Genomic DNA, 19,767 nt, shown 5'->3' with positions numbered 1-19,767 from the left:
ACATTTCCATTAACAGACTTACAATCCCTTTTCAGGAAAGTCCATCTGCTTCCAACTGATAAAGCAGCACATTACTGACTGCACATTCAGCTGCCTCATGATAATTCAAAATTTTACTTATGCTTTCCCACTTTCTCAGATTCATCACACCAGATGTATCTTGTGTACATACGTCACATGCAATAATTTCCTCAAATGTTGAAAAGTCTACTGTTTTGCGAGACTTCTCTTTTTGTTTTTAGAGTAGTCAGTTACAGTAAAAACCACATTGCAGGGGGTTATTAGTTGCAGAGATGGGTGGAGAAAAGGCTGTCAATACAGGAGTCATGAATATCTTGAAACTTTTGAGTAACTGTTACAATAAAACTGTATGAAAGAAATGGAACCATAGGTTTGCTTGGGACATCGTTTTCAGATAAGGCTGTCTTCCACAAGAAGGGCTATGATTTTTTTTCCATGCATATAATGGAGCCTAATCTCACTCTAAGTGGCTGGATGGATCAGAATATTTATAGACTAAACAGTGGATGGAAGGGACTGGTAAAAACAATTGAAGATATTAATATGTGATCATGAGAAACGAACACTCAGGAAGGAATTCATCAAAACAGATTTAGATGTGCTGCATAATGGATGGTGAACACGAGATCCTCCTAAAGCTTACTTCATCTCATCCGAGGGCCAACACCTAAAACACATCAGCTCTTTTGAATGACCAAGGTTCTTTGGTGTGGTAGCTTTTCTTGTTTTGACTGTGCAGCCTGTACAGCTCAGCGGTAGATGCCTGCAACTGCAAAGATATCTAAAGTTAAGTAGAACCACTTACTAAATTATTAATGCTGATAACTGCATACTAAACAGTGAGCTTCCTGTTTAACTGTTATTATCTCCTAGTGTCATATAAAATTGTACATAGCATTTAAAAGATTTCAGTGTAAAATAATAATCTTTGACAAAGACACTAGTAGTCAGGTATCACTAAGCACCTGAAGGAGAAACAATCAAAGAAAGAGTATAATCACTTTGCAAATTCAAAAAAGCTTTTGGGCTTATATGCCAGCTATGTGGAAAAGATAAGTAATAGAGCAATTAGATTGAAGTATTCTTCTAGTGGTTATTTTCTGATGTTGTTCTTTTTCCTAGCTGCTTGCAGTACTGATTATTCAGACACTAGTGCTCTTCTGAGATGCTTAGTATTTAGTATTTAGAAACTTAGTATTTCCATAACAGGCACTCAGCTTTGTCAATAAAACACTGAGGTCACTATTCTAGAGTGAAACAAATGTGGTATGTCTAGATTGAACAATTTTTGAGCTATGAGACTATCAAACTAAAATAATATCTAAAATGTTTGGATTTTCTTTTACTGTACTCTTCAGAACTTCAAACTAAAATAAAGGCTTCTAGTTCTTCAGCAACTGAAAGAGTTGGCTAAGACAGTACTGTGAATTGACATGTCTTCATCAAGAACGTTGTCCTAAATAATGATGTTAATCATTAGCTTTTGCCTCTGTTAAACTGAATGAAAGGAGCATTAAATGATTTGTTTTAGCCGTCCTGAATAAATAAAAGTAGAACAAGTTGGATGAATTAGTAATTTTGAATTTGTCCCTGCAAAGAAATTCTGTTTTGACCTACATGTTGCATGTTTTTCTTTCATATCACTGGGGAGGCACTTTTACAAAAGTGTACCAATATTGCAGTTGCCATCTTTTACCATCCGTCTTTGATATTGTCTTGGTCCAGAAAGATCCTAACCCCTGTCTAATGAGATCCACTGAAAGAAGCACAAGGCAGAGATGCTTCTTCCATCTTGCAGACTCTTTTATGTCTGAAGCTTAAGAATCAAAATATTTTCTGCTCTTTAAAGTCCTTTGGAAATAGAAACTGCCTTTTTTCTGACTTCTTTTTTTTTTTGGCATTAGGATCATATCCACTATTATTCATATTCATTGAAATATTAAAATTCTTTTTATCTATTTAGGTACCTCTATAGGCATTTTTGAGGTTGAAAAGAATGGGATGTGTAAAAGTGTTGATTTTTTATAGGTTTTTTCAGAAAGAAAATAAAAATACTTAACTAGATCAAGTTTTTGAGACCTTTTCTTGTCCTCACAACACATAAGATCACTTTTTTCTCTCTTGATACACAGTCATGTGAAACACTTACCTTATTATGTATAAAGTTTTACCAGTCTGTGAATTTTATTTTTCATAGAGAGGATCCTACTTGGTGAAACATGGGCATTAATATTCTCAGTGAAGAGTCAATGCATGCAAATTTGTCTTCTCAAGTTAACAGGGTAGAAATTATTATATCCATAGTTTTGCTTTCCACAAAAGTACTTCTCTTTTTTAGATGCCTTTCTGACACTCTAGTCTCAAGTGAGATTTTATCAAAAATCAATTAAAAGGTAAAGGCAGCACAGAGAGCCTCTTCTTGTTTTAAGTCAGGATACTCATGAATATAGGAAAGGAATTGTACAAGTCATAAAATGTGATTTTCAGTTCTGTACCTGGAACACCAGGTGCCTGCCTGTCCTGACCGCAGTTTGGTTTTTTTTTTAGTATTGAAATCACAGCTGTATTTGTGGTGCCACAAATTTCAGTCCTCTCCTCTTTAGAGTGTACCCATGTGTGGAGAGAATAACTCAAATTCCTTGGCTCTGCTGCCTCCGAGACCACAGTCAAGCTAAAATACTGCTAGGACCAGTCCCACAGTTTAAGGCAGAGTTTGGGTGCCAATACCTAGAAGCAACCCTCAAATTAAATTTTCTAGCACAGACATAGTAAATGAGGTTAGAGGTGGCTGATGATGGCTTAAATAATTCCGGGGTTCATGCTGATAGCTGGCATGGGTCTTTGGGGTTTTGTTGACAAGATTGTTTAACTGGAGCTTGATGTTCTGCACAAGCTGGATTGTCAACAGGCCTTGGTCACTGTTCATAAAGAGGAGAGTGTATTAGCTTTGTAGCTGATATACAAACAACACAAGCTTATTTGAGGAGACTTTGTTTATTGTAAATTAAGGCAATGAATTCCAAAGCTCTGAGTCACAACCTGCACAACCTGCTATGAGGGTAAAAATGGAATATTGGTAGTAATGGCATAAGACTAAAATATAGTAGAATTTATTGGGATGATTTTTTTAAAAATAAAAAATAGCTTGAAAAGCTAATTTAATAATAAATTTGATTTTTGCTAACTAAAAGCATAATAACTTGATAAGAGGGAAGTTATCAAAATTCAAATTTTAATTGCCGGAAAATTTCCTCAACTAAAAGGAGGCTCAGCTAACTAAGAGAAAAGGCTTCTCTTTTTGATTGTTTTGCAGTCTTAAAAGTTTGCAAGTTATTTAAAACTGACTTTCATCATATAACAGTTTTTTAAATTATTTTTCTGAATTAATAGTGTAAATTAGAAGTCTTTTTCAACCTTTATATGTTCTAAATAAAAAAATGGATCAATTAATTTTTAAACATTCAAGTTTTTTAACAGCAATTTGCATTGTTGTTTCACATTGTCAACACTGTAAACATTCCACTAAGGACCTCTGGGGACTTCAATTAAATAATATTTGGTACATGCTGTGCAAATTGTAGTTTTACTATGTGAGTGAACTATTACTTCTGCATTGCTGGAATGAACTGCTAAAATCAGAACAGCTGTCTTGAGAAGTCTTGAGCCATCCTTCCTGAGCCAAAAGATTGAGCTCTAGCAGGGAAGGCTCCATGAGATCCTTTCAGAGCTTTACCGTGAAAACCCATTTCAGGTGGGAGGGGGTTGATGGTGCACATGATCTCCCTGGCTGCTCTTTGCCTCTGTCTGGGAGTTTTGCCTTTGCTACGTGACCCTCGGTGCAGACACTCTTCCTTGTGCTGCGCTCCCTGTGCATGGTCAGCCTGGGAGCAGTGGTGGGAATAGAGCATTGTAGTGGTGTAATAGCTGCGCCAAGAAATGCCTTGGAAAAGAAAAGTTTCAGGAAGTGAGTTTGGCATGATATTCTCATCTAAACATAGATCCCAAGCTGAGAGAGTCCTTCTCAAAGCCTACTCTTATGAAAGGGTAGCCACAATGACATGTCCAGCAAATAGCTGCTTTGCACTCCTTGTAAGACAAATTATGCAAATTCTGGCCATATTTAATCTGGTTTGTTTCCTTTCTGTTCATTATTCAAATACAGCCCCACTTGTGCTCATTTGGTTTAAGGGGGTGTTCAGATTGGCTTCTACTTTGGCTCATTGCACTTCTTGACAGTACAGGGTCAGTGGAGGGAACAGCTTTCTTCCAGGAGAGTGTTTTTCCAGAGGAGGGGGAGACCTTCATGGTTAAAGGCATATCAGAGCTGTGTTACAAGTGCTGGGCTGGCATGCAGCGAAGTACATGGGTAGTAAATGTGTATTGTCTTCCCTTCAGAAAATTAACTGGAATATAGTCTCGACTCTCTAGTAACCTCACCCTTGTTGTTGCTGTTGAATTTTGGTGGTGCTTTTGGTTCTTTGCCTGAGAAACTGAACATGCAACATAGTGAATATATTCCCTCTCTGGTCTTTGCCTCCTTTTTATAACGCCTGGGAGTAAAAATCCTTGGTGTTCTGGTAAAGGCTGAGACACTAAGAAAACTGTGAAACATCTTGATTAGATTCACTCTTTTGTGTTTAAGTTATTCAAAGGTGTTTTAAGTTATTCAAATTCCCATAGAAGGGAAGCCTTAGGCTGCAATGGCATGCAATAAATGGGATAACAATGGCACATAGTTCTACTTGTCCCTAATTGTATGTAATGAAATGGAACATGGTGGTCAGCCATTAATCTTTCTCCTATGCTTCTGAATTCAGATATTTACAACTTCTGCAGAGGAAAGTATTTTGTGTAGATTTTAATTATTAATATTTTTGCTTCCTCTGTCATATTTTTTACATGAAAAATGATATTCCAGACCAAATCTCTAAAGTGGTTAGCTTGAAAGACTGAATCATTTGGGGAAGAAAAAGACACCCCAGTTCTAAATTCAGCCTTTGGGCCAACGTGCTCCTTGGTCTGAATAGGTTCATCATTCCCCTGTGCTGGAGATGCCCATTTTCAGACACATGCTATGCAAGTTTGCTTGCTGATGCAGCTTCAGCCTTAAAATAATAAATTCCCCAAGAAAATGGTGGATCCCCCAGCACTGACCACTTTTAAGATTCAGCTGGACAGTTTGCTGTGATATCTTGTCATGACTGTTTTTGCCAGGAAAGGTCCAACCTTGTATTCTATGATTCTATGTCTGTTTGTACTGTATTGGAGAAATTCTTATCTTCACTCCAGTTTGGTCACCAGGTTTGAAAAAAAAAAAATCTGAAAATACTGTGATCATGCATAATCCTTTGCAGATAGGTGTGAGGAGCCCAAAGGCTTGTCAGTACCACGTTATTACCACTGCTCCAGATCTCTGTGTGATAAATGCATGCTTGAGTTGTTCTATCTCCAGCTAGGGCTCTCAGATTGAAAAAGGAAAAACCAGTATTATTTGGCAATAAAAAGTATTAAAAGCTTTTGTCTTGTCTTGCTCCAAATTAGGCCTTTTGGCTTATATGTCTGTGCTTTCCTCATGTTTCTATAATCTATTTTAGTAAATGTTCTATCTTTTGCCTTGTTCACAGCCTACATGCTGACACAGTACCAGTTTTGTTTCCAAAAGAGGAGTTCACAGAATTACAGTGTCTGATCCAACTAGCTGCTCTGATGATCCTCACTGGACCATGTAGGTAAAATTCAATAAACCTTATTTATATCCACACTATATCTAATGTAAAAGTATTGGAAATATATTGGAAAACAACTGGGTTTTGGCAACAGTGCTCACTTCGTGGAGTCGAGGTATTTTGGAATTTATGGACTACAATATCGTTAAGACCCTGCTACTTTTTGATGAGTTTTATTGTCAACAGAAGCACCAAAGTAGACTTTCTTATGTCATAATGTGTTTGGTCTTCTTGCTACATCTGTTTTAAGTACTTGCAGGTGCTGGCAACAGGTGATGCCTATCATTCCTGTAGGCTAACTTTAGTAGCAGTTGCAGTGGTGAAAATTTCAGCTTAGACACAAAACCAAGCACAGAAATTGAATCAACTCTGGAGCAGCTAGTAAACCTTGAGTTTCTTCTTATTACACCCAAACAGCTACCAGAATAAGAGGTAGCCAGGTAAGAGCTAGGCTGAACAGGTTTACATGCATGAATAATTCAGTTTTGCTGTAGAAGAGCTATGAATCCAACTATTTATATTCAACTTCCTGAAATGTGTATTTTTCCTTTTTGTTTTCATATGCTAGTTGCATTTAGTTTCAACAAGTCACCTCCCTCTGAGCTAGCAGACCTAGGCAAAGGACTAAATTGTTCTGATTAAATTGCCAGCATTTATTGTCTCTTGACTGCTTCCTCCCTTGTATGCTAGGCTGTTTTATGTCTCAGTTGCAGTGGCACTTAAAATAATTCACATGAATTGGTAAGCTGCAGAGTTTATGTCTACATTATAATGGGTGTTTCTTTTACATTCCTTACACTGTAAAAGCTCTATCTTGGTTTGCATTTCTAATTTTATGGAAATAAGCTGTAAACTTGGATGTGCAGCAGTGATTTAGGTAGCCTGTATGCATACATGCTGGCACAGTCTCTGCACATAACAGCTCTCCTCACATTCTCTTTTGGAACTGTGACACTAAAAGTTTATTGTGATTGTTTCTGGAGCATCTTGACATTTCAGTCACTCAGTTCTGTCTGGAGAAGGTTTCCAAGTAAGTTATCTCAGTAAAGCATCTTCAGAGTGTACTGGCTGAATTTTTTATGACTTTAGTTTTAACAACAGGTACCTCAGATGAATCCTGTAACAAGGTTTATACCTGATTTTTTCTCCTGAAATTATGACAAGGTATATAACGGGCTGTTACATACACAGCTGCCTTTCATGTTGTGTTGAGCACGTTCCAGATTTAATTAGATGTTTTTCAGGTATTTTGCAAAAAGTGAGAGGTTGTGGTTTGGGATTCTTACTTTAGTCTCTTTTATTTTCCTAGGTTGGCAGTATTTCTGTTCATAAATACTGAATATTTTTCCAGTTTGGTGGTTAAAATTAATTTTTTCATAATTCATAAATGGCTTGCTGTCTCCAGAATGGAAAAGAGATTTATATTTTTGAGTATCCAAAGTCTTTCCCAGTTGTAACTGATAGATAGAGAAGCAATTCCAAAATACATATATTGGAGATGAATAGAGTCTGAGGAGAATGGGAGAATGTCTTTCTTGTAGGTGTCAGTGGCACCTCTGTTCCATTGCAGAAAATTTGATAATTGATGCAAAATTTCAGGATACTTGAAATAAACTGGAACTGTTGTCAGTTTTAGTCTGAAAGGAAAGTAATAAAGAAAGCATCTAAATTCATATGGTTAACTTCTGTACATTTTGTTACTGACCACATCTCTCTTCGTATATAGACATGTAATGTCACTTAGACTCTAATGTGACTGTGTGGAAACAGTGAGCCAAAAAAGAAGGGTTAAAGCACCAAGCCATATAATCCATTTTCAGAAAAGCCAGGGATTGATATTTGTTTTTTGGGTTTTTCCTTGATAATAAACTAATGGCAACAAAGCCACTCATGCAAATAAATCTAATGGCTTGCTTTAGATCTACACTGTGCTGTCATGCTACCTCTTAAGGGATCACATCTAAAAAGAAATAATAAAACAATGGTCTTTATTACCCACAAGTGTACAGAGCAGTAAGCAGAATTTGTCAGTTGTGCTGAACATTTTACATTCATCAAGAGGAACAGCATTACCTTGCTTAGCACAGATACATTAGTTAGACTGGGCTGCCATAATTTTTAAATCTCGCCCAAATGTGAGGATAATGGTCACTATGATGCATTTGTCATGTAATGTAAGTAGTACTTGTGCTTGAGTAGCTTTTAGCAGAGCACAGATGTTTGCAAAGGTTGTGGTACGTCTTGGATCTCTAAAACCAAGTGCCATTTCAAACACAATTGGTGTAATTTTCAAGATTGAACTGGATTATGTCTGATCTAAGAAGAGCAGGGTCTGGGAAAGTGGAACCAGCCACCAAACTGCACAATTCTCATCCAGGGGCATTTCCAAAGGAGTCTTTCCTCAGGTGATGCAGCCTGATCCAGCAGGATGTCCCACTGCCAGCTAAAAGGACAGGTCTTCTCCAAACAAAGATGGAAACATTAATTCTGTTTGGTGTGGTTTTTACTTTAGATTGAGAAGATACATAGAGAACAAATATACATTTCTATAAGAGAAGGGAAAGAGAGTGTTACCCTCCTAATGCAACAAATCATCCTGACCTGAGCCACAGGACTAGCTGCTCTTGTCTTTATGTTTATTCTTAAAAGGTTTGAACAGTAGTATATGGAGAAAGATTGTTTTAAAAAACCCAATTTGTAAAATGTTACCAATAGGTAAGGCTTTATAAAGGGTAGGCCTTGAACCATGGCTCTAGCCTGTTACTTAGGCTAAGTAGAGGGGAGCTATGAGACAGTGACTCAGCTGGAATAGGAGTACAGAGAGATGGACTCAGCTGGAATAGGAGAAGGGAGAGATGTGCTGTGTGACTGCTGCATGTCCACATCATGCTGCATGGTGGCAGGCTCACTTGTTGTGCCTTCAAACTTTGTAATTTGATAAACTGCTAACTGCATCAAAAGGCAGGGTTTTTGGCAATAAAACGCACTCCTTTATACCTGTCTGGGGTGTGTGCATCACTCATTGCCACAGCAGTGAAAATTAATTAATATTTGTTTATAAATTTGATCTTAAATATTTTAATGGATTTAAATATCTGCCTGAAACTTTGTGATATTGATAAAATCAACTAACTCAATCAGAAATTAACACCAGAGCACTGATGTCTGTTTTATAGCATAGTTACAAATAAATATTTGCCCCTTGAAAAATTATTCAAGCTCTCCAAGATTAATGAAAACTTGTATTTTAATTTATTTCTCTATTTATTTATCCACTTTGGTAGCAGGTTAGCGCACAAGAATAGGTTAGACAAAAGGAAGGGCTATTTCAAAGCACATGCAATCTGTGACTGTGGCTCTCATGCGATCACGCTGTAAGCAGTTGCCGTGTTTAATTGTCTATTCCCTTTGAAGTGACTTGGAGTGATGTTTTTTCAGGAGAAGCATCACAGCTTAGGCTGTTGTGTCTGTGCTGGTGTGTTAAGATAGCGGCTCATCCATGAGGGTAAGGTACTATTGTGCTTTATAAAGATGAATAATGGACAAAATTAATATTGTAGAAACAATTTCCTCTTTGTGTCTAGCTATTTCATCACTTAATGCAGTAGTTATTGATGGTGAGGAGAGCACATAGACTGGGGTTCCATTTGCTTATTTATGTGTAAATAGATAACTTTAATTACTTGGAGCATAAATTTCTAATTTCCCCCCTGAAAGAAGGTCTGCTCTTTGTACTAGAAATAAATTTATAAAGATTTTTTATTTAAATAAAAGATGGAAATATTTATGTGTTTAAACTTAAGTATGCAGAATATCATTTTTCCCAGCTGAAATACTCTCTAGGGTATGGTATAAACAATTATTCTTCCATTGCGTGCATTAAAAGCTCAAGTGAAGTGACTATGTCCAAATTCCATTCCCTCTGAAAAAACATTACTTTTATCAACAAAGATCTTTCAATAACTTTTTTTGAAAGGAAGACTATTAGTTGTTAGAATTACAAATTTTTATTTCCTCTGTTATTTAAGAAAAATCTCAGGTTTTCTTGTAATGCACTTCACCAGACAGATCATATTTAACTTGTGAGGACTGACTAGCTTGCAGCTGTAGGTGGTATGTGTAATACAGACTTCAGGAAGAGCATGATTTCCATAACCACTTCAAAGGAAATACATTATAAATAAAGTACATTTCTCTGGGGGCTTACAAAACCATTCTGTTTATAATTTAAATTACATTAAGCTAAATAAAATAGTACAGCAAAACCCCCAAGAGAAAAATACTTCATTTAAGTTTGAACATTACATGACTTTCATTAATTGGAAGTATTTTATTCTCTCCCTAATAGTTTATTTTTCATTGACTATATATAATTAAAAGTATTGTCATTGCAACAGAAGCAATTCTTTCCCATCTTCTGTTCTGAGTGCTTGTGTTCAGTAGATCACTACAGTTTTATTTGCTTGCCTTCCTTCATTTCTCAGTGCTTTATTACGGGTGACTAACGCTCTGAGCATCAGGCTGTGACAGAAGATTACCATCGCTGTGTCACACATGTTCAGCTTTATCAAACTCCTGCTACAACTGAGTCTCTCAGCTCAGCCTGGAGTTTTGTATCAAAACAAAGGAGGGGGTGAAGCTTTCTTCTGTAGGAATATTTTAGAGTCTGCCCATCCAAACTATGCTGTATGCTCTTTCCAGGGTGCTTGCAGGGGTAACTGTTGAGCCGGGACTGTTAACACAAGCAACAGAATCCATTAGTTTCCCTACTCCATGAAGATAACTTTGAGGCAAAGAGGCCTGATAGGATATGAAGATAATATGTCTTCTAGGAGAGGAAACTATTGGAAAACCTTAATGAACTATCTAATTGTAAAAGTGATTTATTGTGCCTTCCTTTTCCACCCTTTGTGGAGAATTTACAGGCAGAACCAAATCAGGCTGTCATTCCTAAGAGCAAGGAGGGCAGTAAATCTGTACTGCCAAGCTCCTGTTAATATTGACAGCTTTGCAATATGGGTTTCTGTAGAGATAGTCTAAGAACATAAAAGCTTACAGGTGCTGAAGCAGGTTGTATAATAAAAGCAGGCCAATCCCATATACAACACTTATTTCCACTTTAGAGTCAACTTTAAAAAAGCCATTAACTTCAAATGAATCCCTATTTAAGTCTAAAATGTTCTTTTCATTTCATATTACTTAATTTCAAGTGATATGAACATTGTTACTTAGGAAAATAATTTTTTTCAGCTACATAGTAACACTATTGAAATATATAAAAAGAGGATATGCATATATTTTTCCCTAATTTATTATTTTTTTAAGTGCTTTCAAAAAGCAATAATAATTGAATCTAATGCTGAATTGAATAAAAACTTTGTTGACCTGAGACTTTCAAGTAAACTAGCTAAACCTCGAGGAAAAAAGGTAGTACAAAATATCAAAACTTAAACATGTTTTCTGTTAATGCAGAATTTAAAAGTTTTATGAAAAAAGTAAAGAGACTTAGTCACCAAAAATCTAAACAAAAAAATTCTTCAGTAAAATTTCTAAGCTTTTTCATTAATATTTAAATAAGGTTACAGGTTTTTTGTATATACTAAGGATATATTTATTTTTCCATTCTTTACAGGATTTTTTTCCCTCCAATACTATTTGTTTGCAATTCAAAACTAGCTTTTCTTTCTCCTGTAAATGGTTGCCAGGTAGTTAAACAATGAAGGTAGTGAACTCCAATGAAATAGCAAAGTTACTGTACTGGGGAAAATAGGAGTTTTTTTTCTGTATTATTTTTTAACTTTCTCCAAAATTGGGCATATTGGTGCATGAAAAGCTGGATATGGCCCAGCAGTGTGCTCTTGCATGCCAGGGAGCCAACCATATCCTAAGGGGCATTCAAAGCAGTGTGCCCAGCAGGGCAATGGAGGGGATTTTACTCTTCTCCTCCACTCTGGTGAAATCCCATCTGGAATGTTGTGTCCAGCTGTGCAGACCTCAGGGAAGACATAAACTGAAAATAATCAGGTCTGGAGTTGCTTTTTCTGGTGGAAAAGCTGAGAGACTTAGGTTCGCTGAGCCTGGAGAAAACTCCAGGGAGACTTTATTGCAGCCTTTCATTACTTATAAAGGACCTACAAGAAAGATGGGGATAGACTTTTTTTAGGGCTTTGAGACAGGACAAAGGTTAATGGTTTTAAACAGAAAGTTGGTAGATTCAGACTAGATAAAAGGAAGATATATATATATATATATTTTTTTTTTACAATGCAGGTAGTGAAACACTAGAACACATTGCCCTGAGAAGCTGTGCATGGCACACCCCTAGAAGTCAGTCACCAAGACCAGACAGGATGAGACTCTCAGCAGCCTGATCAACTGAAAGATGTGTATGCTGATTTCAGGGGCTGTTGGATTAGGTGACTTTCAGAAGTTCCTTCCAACACATTATTTTATGATTCTATGAAAGATATCAAAAAATAACTTTCATTAGGCAATTAAACGTCATCATATTTTTTCCCTTTTTTTGTCCCCTATTCTTTTGACCAACTTTACAGTAAATAGATAATAGGTTTAATTTTTAACAAATGTATATTTTTATTATTTTAATATGTTTAAGATGCATTAAGGTGCGCATATTGCCACATATTTAGTTCTCTGGTTGGGATGGTTTGTGGTGGGCTGAATAAAAAGGTACATTAAAATTTGGAAACTTTTGTGCAATGGAGTCCATATTTCTGTAGGTATATGTATGTTTGAATCTCCAATAATCTCAGCAGACTAAGATGGTACAGACCCTGCTCTAAAGGCTGATTCCTTGTTTATAACAAAGAATCAAAAGTCCTTGGAGAAATTCAGGTTGATAGCAAACACTGGAGACATGCTGTGGGAGGGCAGCAGTCCCTTTGTCCCTTTTCCCAGCTCTCATTGCAGCTGTGTTCACCTTGCATTGCCCACCCCTCTCCAGACCCATGGTGCATGAGGTGACAGTCAAGTCCTCCTTGTAAACATTCATGTGCAAGGACTTAGGGAGGAATTTATAGTTGTTATCAACTGTTATTACAGTTGTTATCATATCATAACATTAGGATTTCACTGAAATATTTATATTGTTGTCATAGAGGTGCACAGCCAAAGCAGTGAGGAGCTATGGGATTCCTGGAATGGGGAAGTTTGAAGTTTGCAATTTGCAAATTTTTTCACTTGACTAGTTGTGCACTTAATCATGCACTCTGCATCATATGCACTGCCACCCAACCACCAATCCATGCTCTGAATGACAGCAAGGCAGTAGATAGACTGTTATAAAATTTTTTGAGAATACAAGTCATAGGCAAATAAAGTTGTAAGTCCACTAAATCTGTTGTTTCACTATAATTTAATGAAAGTCAAATCAGCTTTCAAATGGACAATTAATGTGGAAAGGAAAATATTTTCATTCCAAAATGTTCAAAAGTTTCATAACAAAATATTTCCAATCTTCTTTATGTACAATACCTTGCCGGTCTGTTTTTCTAGTTACATTTTTCTGAATAACTGCTCTCATCTCATATTGGTGCTTTTCATATTTCCTCTCATGATTTTATAGCACTGTCTTGAAATATCCCCTCAAATCATCCTTCTTTTTTTATCATTTTGAACCCTGTGGTGAGCAATTGAGGATGAAATATTGCAGCATTAAAGTCAGAAATACTTCAGGGTGATTAAGTAACCTAAATGTGTAAAGGTGCAATGTAAAACATACTACATTTATATAGACACTAGCCATCTCTCTGTTGTTTTCTTTTTTATCTCAGGAGTTTTGTGGGGAATGCATTGTGTGTGATGTGTTAGTAGCTACTATAAAAATATAAATATTAGCAGATACCACATTGGAAGTGTCAGTCCAGCTGCAGTCAATAATCAATATTGCTTTGAAGCACAGAATGCAGGAAGAAAGGAAATGGTCCAGGCAAAGAGGCTGCATTTGTGCTGTTTCTCTGGGATTTTTCAAGCTTTTTTCCATTGTGGACACCTCTAAAAAACTGAGATCTATACTCTGTTCTTGGGCACAGTATATTATTTGTGCATGAAAGCTAGTGAGGTTCACAGTTGACTCTAGCAAGATGGTTGCTGCTGATTTGCCTGGTGCTGGGGGAATTACAGAGTTTATGCTTTCATGCCAGTGGACATCTTCTGAAAAAATGCCTGAGTGTCATTGGGACCCTCTTGCAGAAAAGATTATACCTTAAAGTATAGTGACTCTCAACATCTGTCCGTATACTGATTTAAAGTTAACTTAATACGATTGCTTGCATAAGAAAAAAAAACAAAAACAAAAACAAACAAAAAATATTTTGCATGTTCAAAATGTTTTAAAATATCTTTTTAGTGAGGATTTTGAAAAGGTGACTGTGACTGAAGCTCATTGCTTGAAAACAAACTAGGCAGGTACAATGACTTAGACATGCTCTGGTACACTGTACATGAGTGAAGATTTAGACTCATATTCACTGTTACTACTTTGTTGGAGAGCTTTGCAAGAATTAGCATGGTGATTGATACAAAATAAGAAATTAATAGCATGCCTCTACATTTTTTTTAGTTGTGGATATTCCATACATTGTATTAATTTATATTAACAGATTGCCTGTGTTGACAGACTGGCACTAAGGAGAAGAATTTAGGAATGGTTGTGTTCTCGGTTTAAAATAGTTGATGTGTGATGATTCTTGAATTTGAAAAGTTTCTCAAAATTATTCAAATTATTAATTTAATTAATTAAAAGAATTGTTGCTGTTGCTTTGATGCTTATCTTATTTGATTTATCTAAAGTGAAGTGAAAAGTGTTTTCAAGAAAACACAACAAATTGGTGTTGTTACACAGTGGCTCAGAATGTTCCCAAGACAAGGTTTTGCAGCACTGGGAAAAGATCAGTAGGAATTTGTTCAATGGAGAGCAGGGTGTTCTGCAGCAAGGTGGCAAAAATTCAGACTTGGTAACCCAAATACCCTCTGCTTCTATTTGTAAATGGCAGTCTCCCAAAGCTTTTTCAAGATTTGTTTCAGTTTTTCTTTGTGCTCACTTTTTACTATTTGCCTCACAGTTTGAGCTCCTTTACACTGAGGGTGGCAGAGCACAGAACCTCCCAGGGAAGTTGTGGAGTGTCCCCTCTGGAGACATTGAAAACCAACCTGGATGCATTCCTGTGTAACCTCCTCTAGATGACCCTGCCATGGTAGTGGCATGGAACTAGATGATCTCCAGAGATGCCTTCCAACCCTAACACTTCTGTGGTTCTGTGATTTGTCCACTGCTCTGTGACTTCTACATCATTCTTATGTCTCAAAGTCTTGTACTTGTGGGCCGTTCCCTTTGCAATCTCTGGGTGACAGAGCTGCAGGCAGCACAGCTGGCAAGAAAGAACTTCTCAGCCTGTTGTCTGATTTTGAGGTGTACTTTAGGCACCACTGCTGTACCACTTAATCTAAGATTCTTGCAGCCCTAGCGGGATTCTGCAAAGGGATTTGAACAGCTGGAGGCTTGAGAGGGCTGACAAACATGTACTGAGCTACACACTGGCTGGCATTTACCAGCTTGAACAACTTGTTAAACAAAGCTTGAGAAGCAACTTTTTAACACAAAATTTGTCAGCAACACTTGTAATAATGTGCATCTTCAAAAGCATTGAGCCAGATCTTCAGGCTGTGTTGCTCTGAATTATTTAAAAAGTGTATATTCTTTCCTTCTGAAAAATTAGCAGACATTGCATGGTTAATAAGAACTAGGTGTACTGAAAGGACCCTGAGGAAAGAAATAAAAGGTATTTCATGTGGGAACATCAAGATTGGCTGTGATATACTATATTGTTTTATTTCTCTCTGCACAAAATATGTTGCATTGTATACCAAAGTATTCCCTACGGCTTCTTGGGGAGAGGATACAGACTCTCAAGTTTCTGGTTTTATTTGTGCAAGCTCTTTGATGAACTGCAGCTTTATTTTCCTCCCATGCATCCACTCCTAGGATTCCTTTTTTTCCAAAGATCAGCCAAAGTCATCCACTCATTATTATCTCTTTTCTTTAGGTATCTTTCTTTAGGGGACCCTTTGCATTATGTGCCTAAACCCCAGTCAGGATTAAGAAAGATCTAAAGTACTGATAATTTAATTTTCTTATTACTCTTTTTATTCAGTTGGGGAAAAAAAATCAAAAACATAAGGATTAAGAATCCACAAATCCCACTTTCTCTCTTTCCAAGATATTTTGTGTATTCACAGGTTCTATTAGCAATTTTTCATTTCTTTGTAATTAGTGAAGAAGACTTTGGGTAAAACTGTACCAAGTATCTACCAAAATTTATGAGGTTGTATAATGCATTAGTTGTCATTAAATGCTTAAATTAGGTCCCTAGTGCACACATGTACAATCACTGATTCTTGTAATATGTATCAACAGTTTTAGCTCTAAAAACTTCAGCTTGAGCTGTAGTAGCCACTGTCATTCATTTCCTCAGACTGTTTCTCAGTACACATAGGGATTTGTAGGAGATAGTCAATAGCTATTTTGATGTTTGCTGAGCTTCTTCCTCTTTATAAAGATAGTTTTAAATTTTATTTCAATGTTTTCAGTGTCTGATGAGGTTTTTTTTACAATTTAAAGAAATTAAAAGAGTACATCTTAAACTGGGAAGAAAAGCTTGTATTTCTTTGGGCCCTGATTCCACTAATGCTGTCCATGGAATAGAACAATTCTATGGAAGAGGGTCTGTTATTCTAAAATAGAGACTCAAAGAAATAAACCTGCAGATTTTCAAGGCAAGGAGGTAGGGAGCTGTCTATAAAAGTGAAATGTTTTTAGAAAAATTATTTCAAGTTGCTAAGATTCATTTCTTAGGGAAAAAAAAAGAGAAAAGATGTTATATTTAACAATACTTAGAGGAGATAGTACTTCATCTTTTTGAAGTCCTGTGGAGGACCCCTATATGCTAAGCTACATGGAATTTAATCTACCTTTGAAAGATGAAAGGTTGAGATGAACCAGCCAGAATTTGAGCCTCAGCTTCCAGGGAGTCCAGGTTTTGCTACATTAGTGATTAGATCTCAAAGCTACTTTCTGTGGCTAAAAATCCATCTAAATCTTTGTTTTAAAGACTTGTATGCAAACTAAATGTATCTCCATGAGATAGTGGGGAGCTTCCATTATTTCAGTGTAGGGAACTAGAAAATCAAGTGTCAGGCTGGACAAACTACTCTTCGTTGGTTTCTTCTTTCTTAGTCCTTTTTCATTTAGGAAAATTTTCACATGAACAAAATACATTTATTTGGATTTATTTTCTAGATCAGTTTATGGTATCAAGATCCTAAAATGTCAGGAAATATATTTCTTTTATATCAGATGTACAAAGTCACCTGACGATTAATCAAAATGGATTCCTTTCTTTACCTGTTTATGTAAACATGCACTTGTCTTTTTTTTTACATTTGGTCTCATGACTAAAAACTGTGGAATTCTGTTGTTCCATTTTTAATGATGCTTGAATAATCATATGATAATGGAAATACAGAAAAGCAGGCAACTGTTCTTGGTCTATTATTAACTTAATGATTTAAAAGGCTGGACTGTGTATTCAAATTTTTAGTAATAGCATCATATAAACCTAACATGAATGAAAACATCTTTTTTCTTGAAATGTATGGTTCAATGTACACACATTTTAATATTTTATTTTCATCATCAAAACTGATTTTTAAAATTGAAGCTAATCAGATATCAGATGTTTTTTCATCAGTATTTTTTGTTTTAAAATTCTATTTTTTTTCATTCTGAAAGCATCTAAGGGAAGTTAAATTTTCAACAAGGAATTCTTTTTCTTGAGAGAAACTGTATGTTTTTGAAAGTTTCCTGACCCAGAATATCAAATCTGTTATCAGTTGTGAGTGAGGATTAGGTCAGGGAGGAGAAGCACATGATTTCTTTGCTTTGTGCTGTTGGGAGGGACATGAACCCAGGATTTTTCTGCCCCATTTACAGGGAGCTGAAAAGCAGCAGCAACAGTATTGCACTGGGAAAAGCTGTGCATTATTTCATTTCCCACCCCTGTGCAGACATATGAAAAGTGGGGTGGTGGGGATAGTCCACTGAATCTCCTTTTCATCAGAAAGAAAGCCCAAGCCCAATCCATGTTTGTATACATGCAAACACATTTCTTGGGAAAGCACATGCGTCTTGGCTGGCAGTGACTGAATGGGCTTATATGTGTCTCTCACAAATGTACTGGATCAAGGAAGCAGAACACTTCTATGCTGCTGCTAATCTCAAAGCTGGACAGGAGACTTTAATCTGCAACTTCTGATGGTGGCTGGGTAGGAAGCATGGATAGACTGTTGGAGGCTGCCAGCTCGGTGGGATCTTGGTAGCAAGGACTTGAGAACATCCTTGTCTGACAGCAAGCACAGCACTCCTTAGGTGCAAATGTCTGTATCTGTTGCTATGCTTAGCTCTCCACAGAGGGCTGCAACAAGTGGGCTGGAATGGGTATGGTCTAAGCTTCAGTATGATTTTAGAGGAGGTTAAAGAATTAACAGAGATCAGCATTGCAAGGAAAAAAATTCTACAAAATCAACATGATGTATGCATATTCTGTTCAAAGCATTGCATAGAGCAAGCTGACATGTAACACAAGGGATAAGGTTGCTGTAGCACCAAAATTTGCACAAAAGTACAGCTGTTTAATGTCACTATGATTTCATGATTCTGTTTTAATAGCTGAAAAGTGAATTCTAGCATAATGGCCTTCAAAGGCCACTAAAAAAAATCTACAGTAGCAACACTGTATTCAGGGTCCTTCCCAATGTCTACAGTCAGGATTGGTCATTCTAAATGTATGATTTTTATTTTTTTAAATAAACTATTTTCTCTTATAAAGACTGAAACTGTAAAACAATAGAACATAAGCCTCCTAATCTGGGGTTTTTTAGACACTTTTTAAAATTTGGATCAAAATACATACTAATAAGCAACAGAGTTTGGAAACACAAACCACTTCTTACTTTATGCAAGATATAGTGATTGTTTTCTATATGCTGTTCTCCAGCTCTTTTAATGCTGTCCTCCCCATAACAGTTTTGTAATATCATTTGGATGCAGATTGATTAGTTATCACATGAAACACAAAGAAACACACACGGTATTATGTTCCATTGTGGAGGGTGCTACCTGAAGCAGTCACACTGATAAGTACAATAAAAAGTGTTGAGGCAAGACTGTGTTTGTCCTTTGTTTCTGCAGGAATTCATTCTTCATGTTCTGGCTAATTTCTAGGAGAATTTACTCTAATACCCATGTAATCAGTATCTCCATAGAAATTTCTATTTTGCCAACAAAGTAAAGTCACATGTTTGTAAAAATTCCAAGTCCTTAGAGGACAACTTGAAATATTACTCCCAGATGGATCAGCCTGAGCAATGCATTGCCAAAATGTAGTCACATTTAGGGACCTGCCCATTAAGTGATACCACCATTAGTGTTTCTGACATTTTTGTTGTGCAGATATATATAAATCAATATTCTTATCACAATCACATGCCATGTAAACAGTGAAGTCCTATTTTTATTTTGCATGACGTTTCCCCAGTAAATTGCTTTCCTTCAAAAACAAAGCTTCTGCCATGCTCTTTGTCACCTCCTAGTCAGTCTGAGCAGGGACAAGGAAATTCGTCACAGTGGAAGCTTTGGAAGAGCATCTATGATCTCATACTATGGACAATGTAATCTCTTCCTGGTTTTTCAGAAATTAATAAAACTGTATCATAAATTCTAGATTTGATACATCTCTTGTGCCAGGAGAGAAAAAAAAAAAGCCAAACCTCAGAGAGTTGGTTTCCCTCCTCAAACCCAGTACCTGATATCCCATCCACTTTTTGTCTCTTAGCAATGAGAATTTACATTTTTTTTTGGCCCAAATGAACATGATTGCCTTGTCTTCTCCTTTCTGTCACCAACCTCTTCAGGAACTTTCTGCTTTAATACCTTTGAGGGTCT

The 19,767-nt window shown here is 36.5% G+C and overlaps 1 protein-coding gene across 25 annotated transcripts in view; it reads left to right on the top strand.

Annotated features, from left to right (window-relative positions):
• The window catches only part of CHRM3 (cholinergic receptor muscarinic 3), a 267,267-nt gene that overhangs the window by 128,364 nt on the left and 119,136 nt on the right, over positions 1–19,767 (top strand). For 16 of the 25 annotated variants that reach the window (XM_085576760.1, XM_085576761.1, XM_085576752.1 and 13 more), the window contains one exon: positions 5,646–5,750. The exons of 1 other annotated variant lie outside the window; for it this stretch is intronic. In XM_085576760.1, coding sequence (XP_085432886.1) covers positions 5,646–5,750 — 105 coding nt within the window. Of the gene's footprint in view, positions 1–5,645 lie in introns of those variants that run through there. 8 more of the 25 variants (XM_021527063.3, XM_077782122.2, XM_077782123.2 and 5 more) reach the window with 4 other exon arrangements.

Source organism: Lonchura striata, chromosome 3, assembly GCF_050655825.1.
Source record: "Lonchura striata isolate lonStrDom1 chromosome 3, ASM5065582v1, whole genome shotgun sequence".
In the NCBI taxonomy this organism is placed as follows: Eukaryota; Metazoa; Chordata; class Aves; order Passeriformes; family Estrildidae; genus Lonchura; species Lonchura striata.
This window is presented reverse-complemented; position numbering and strand designations above follow the sequence as displayed.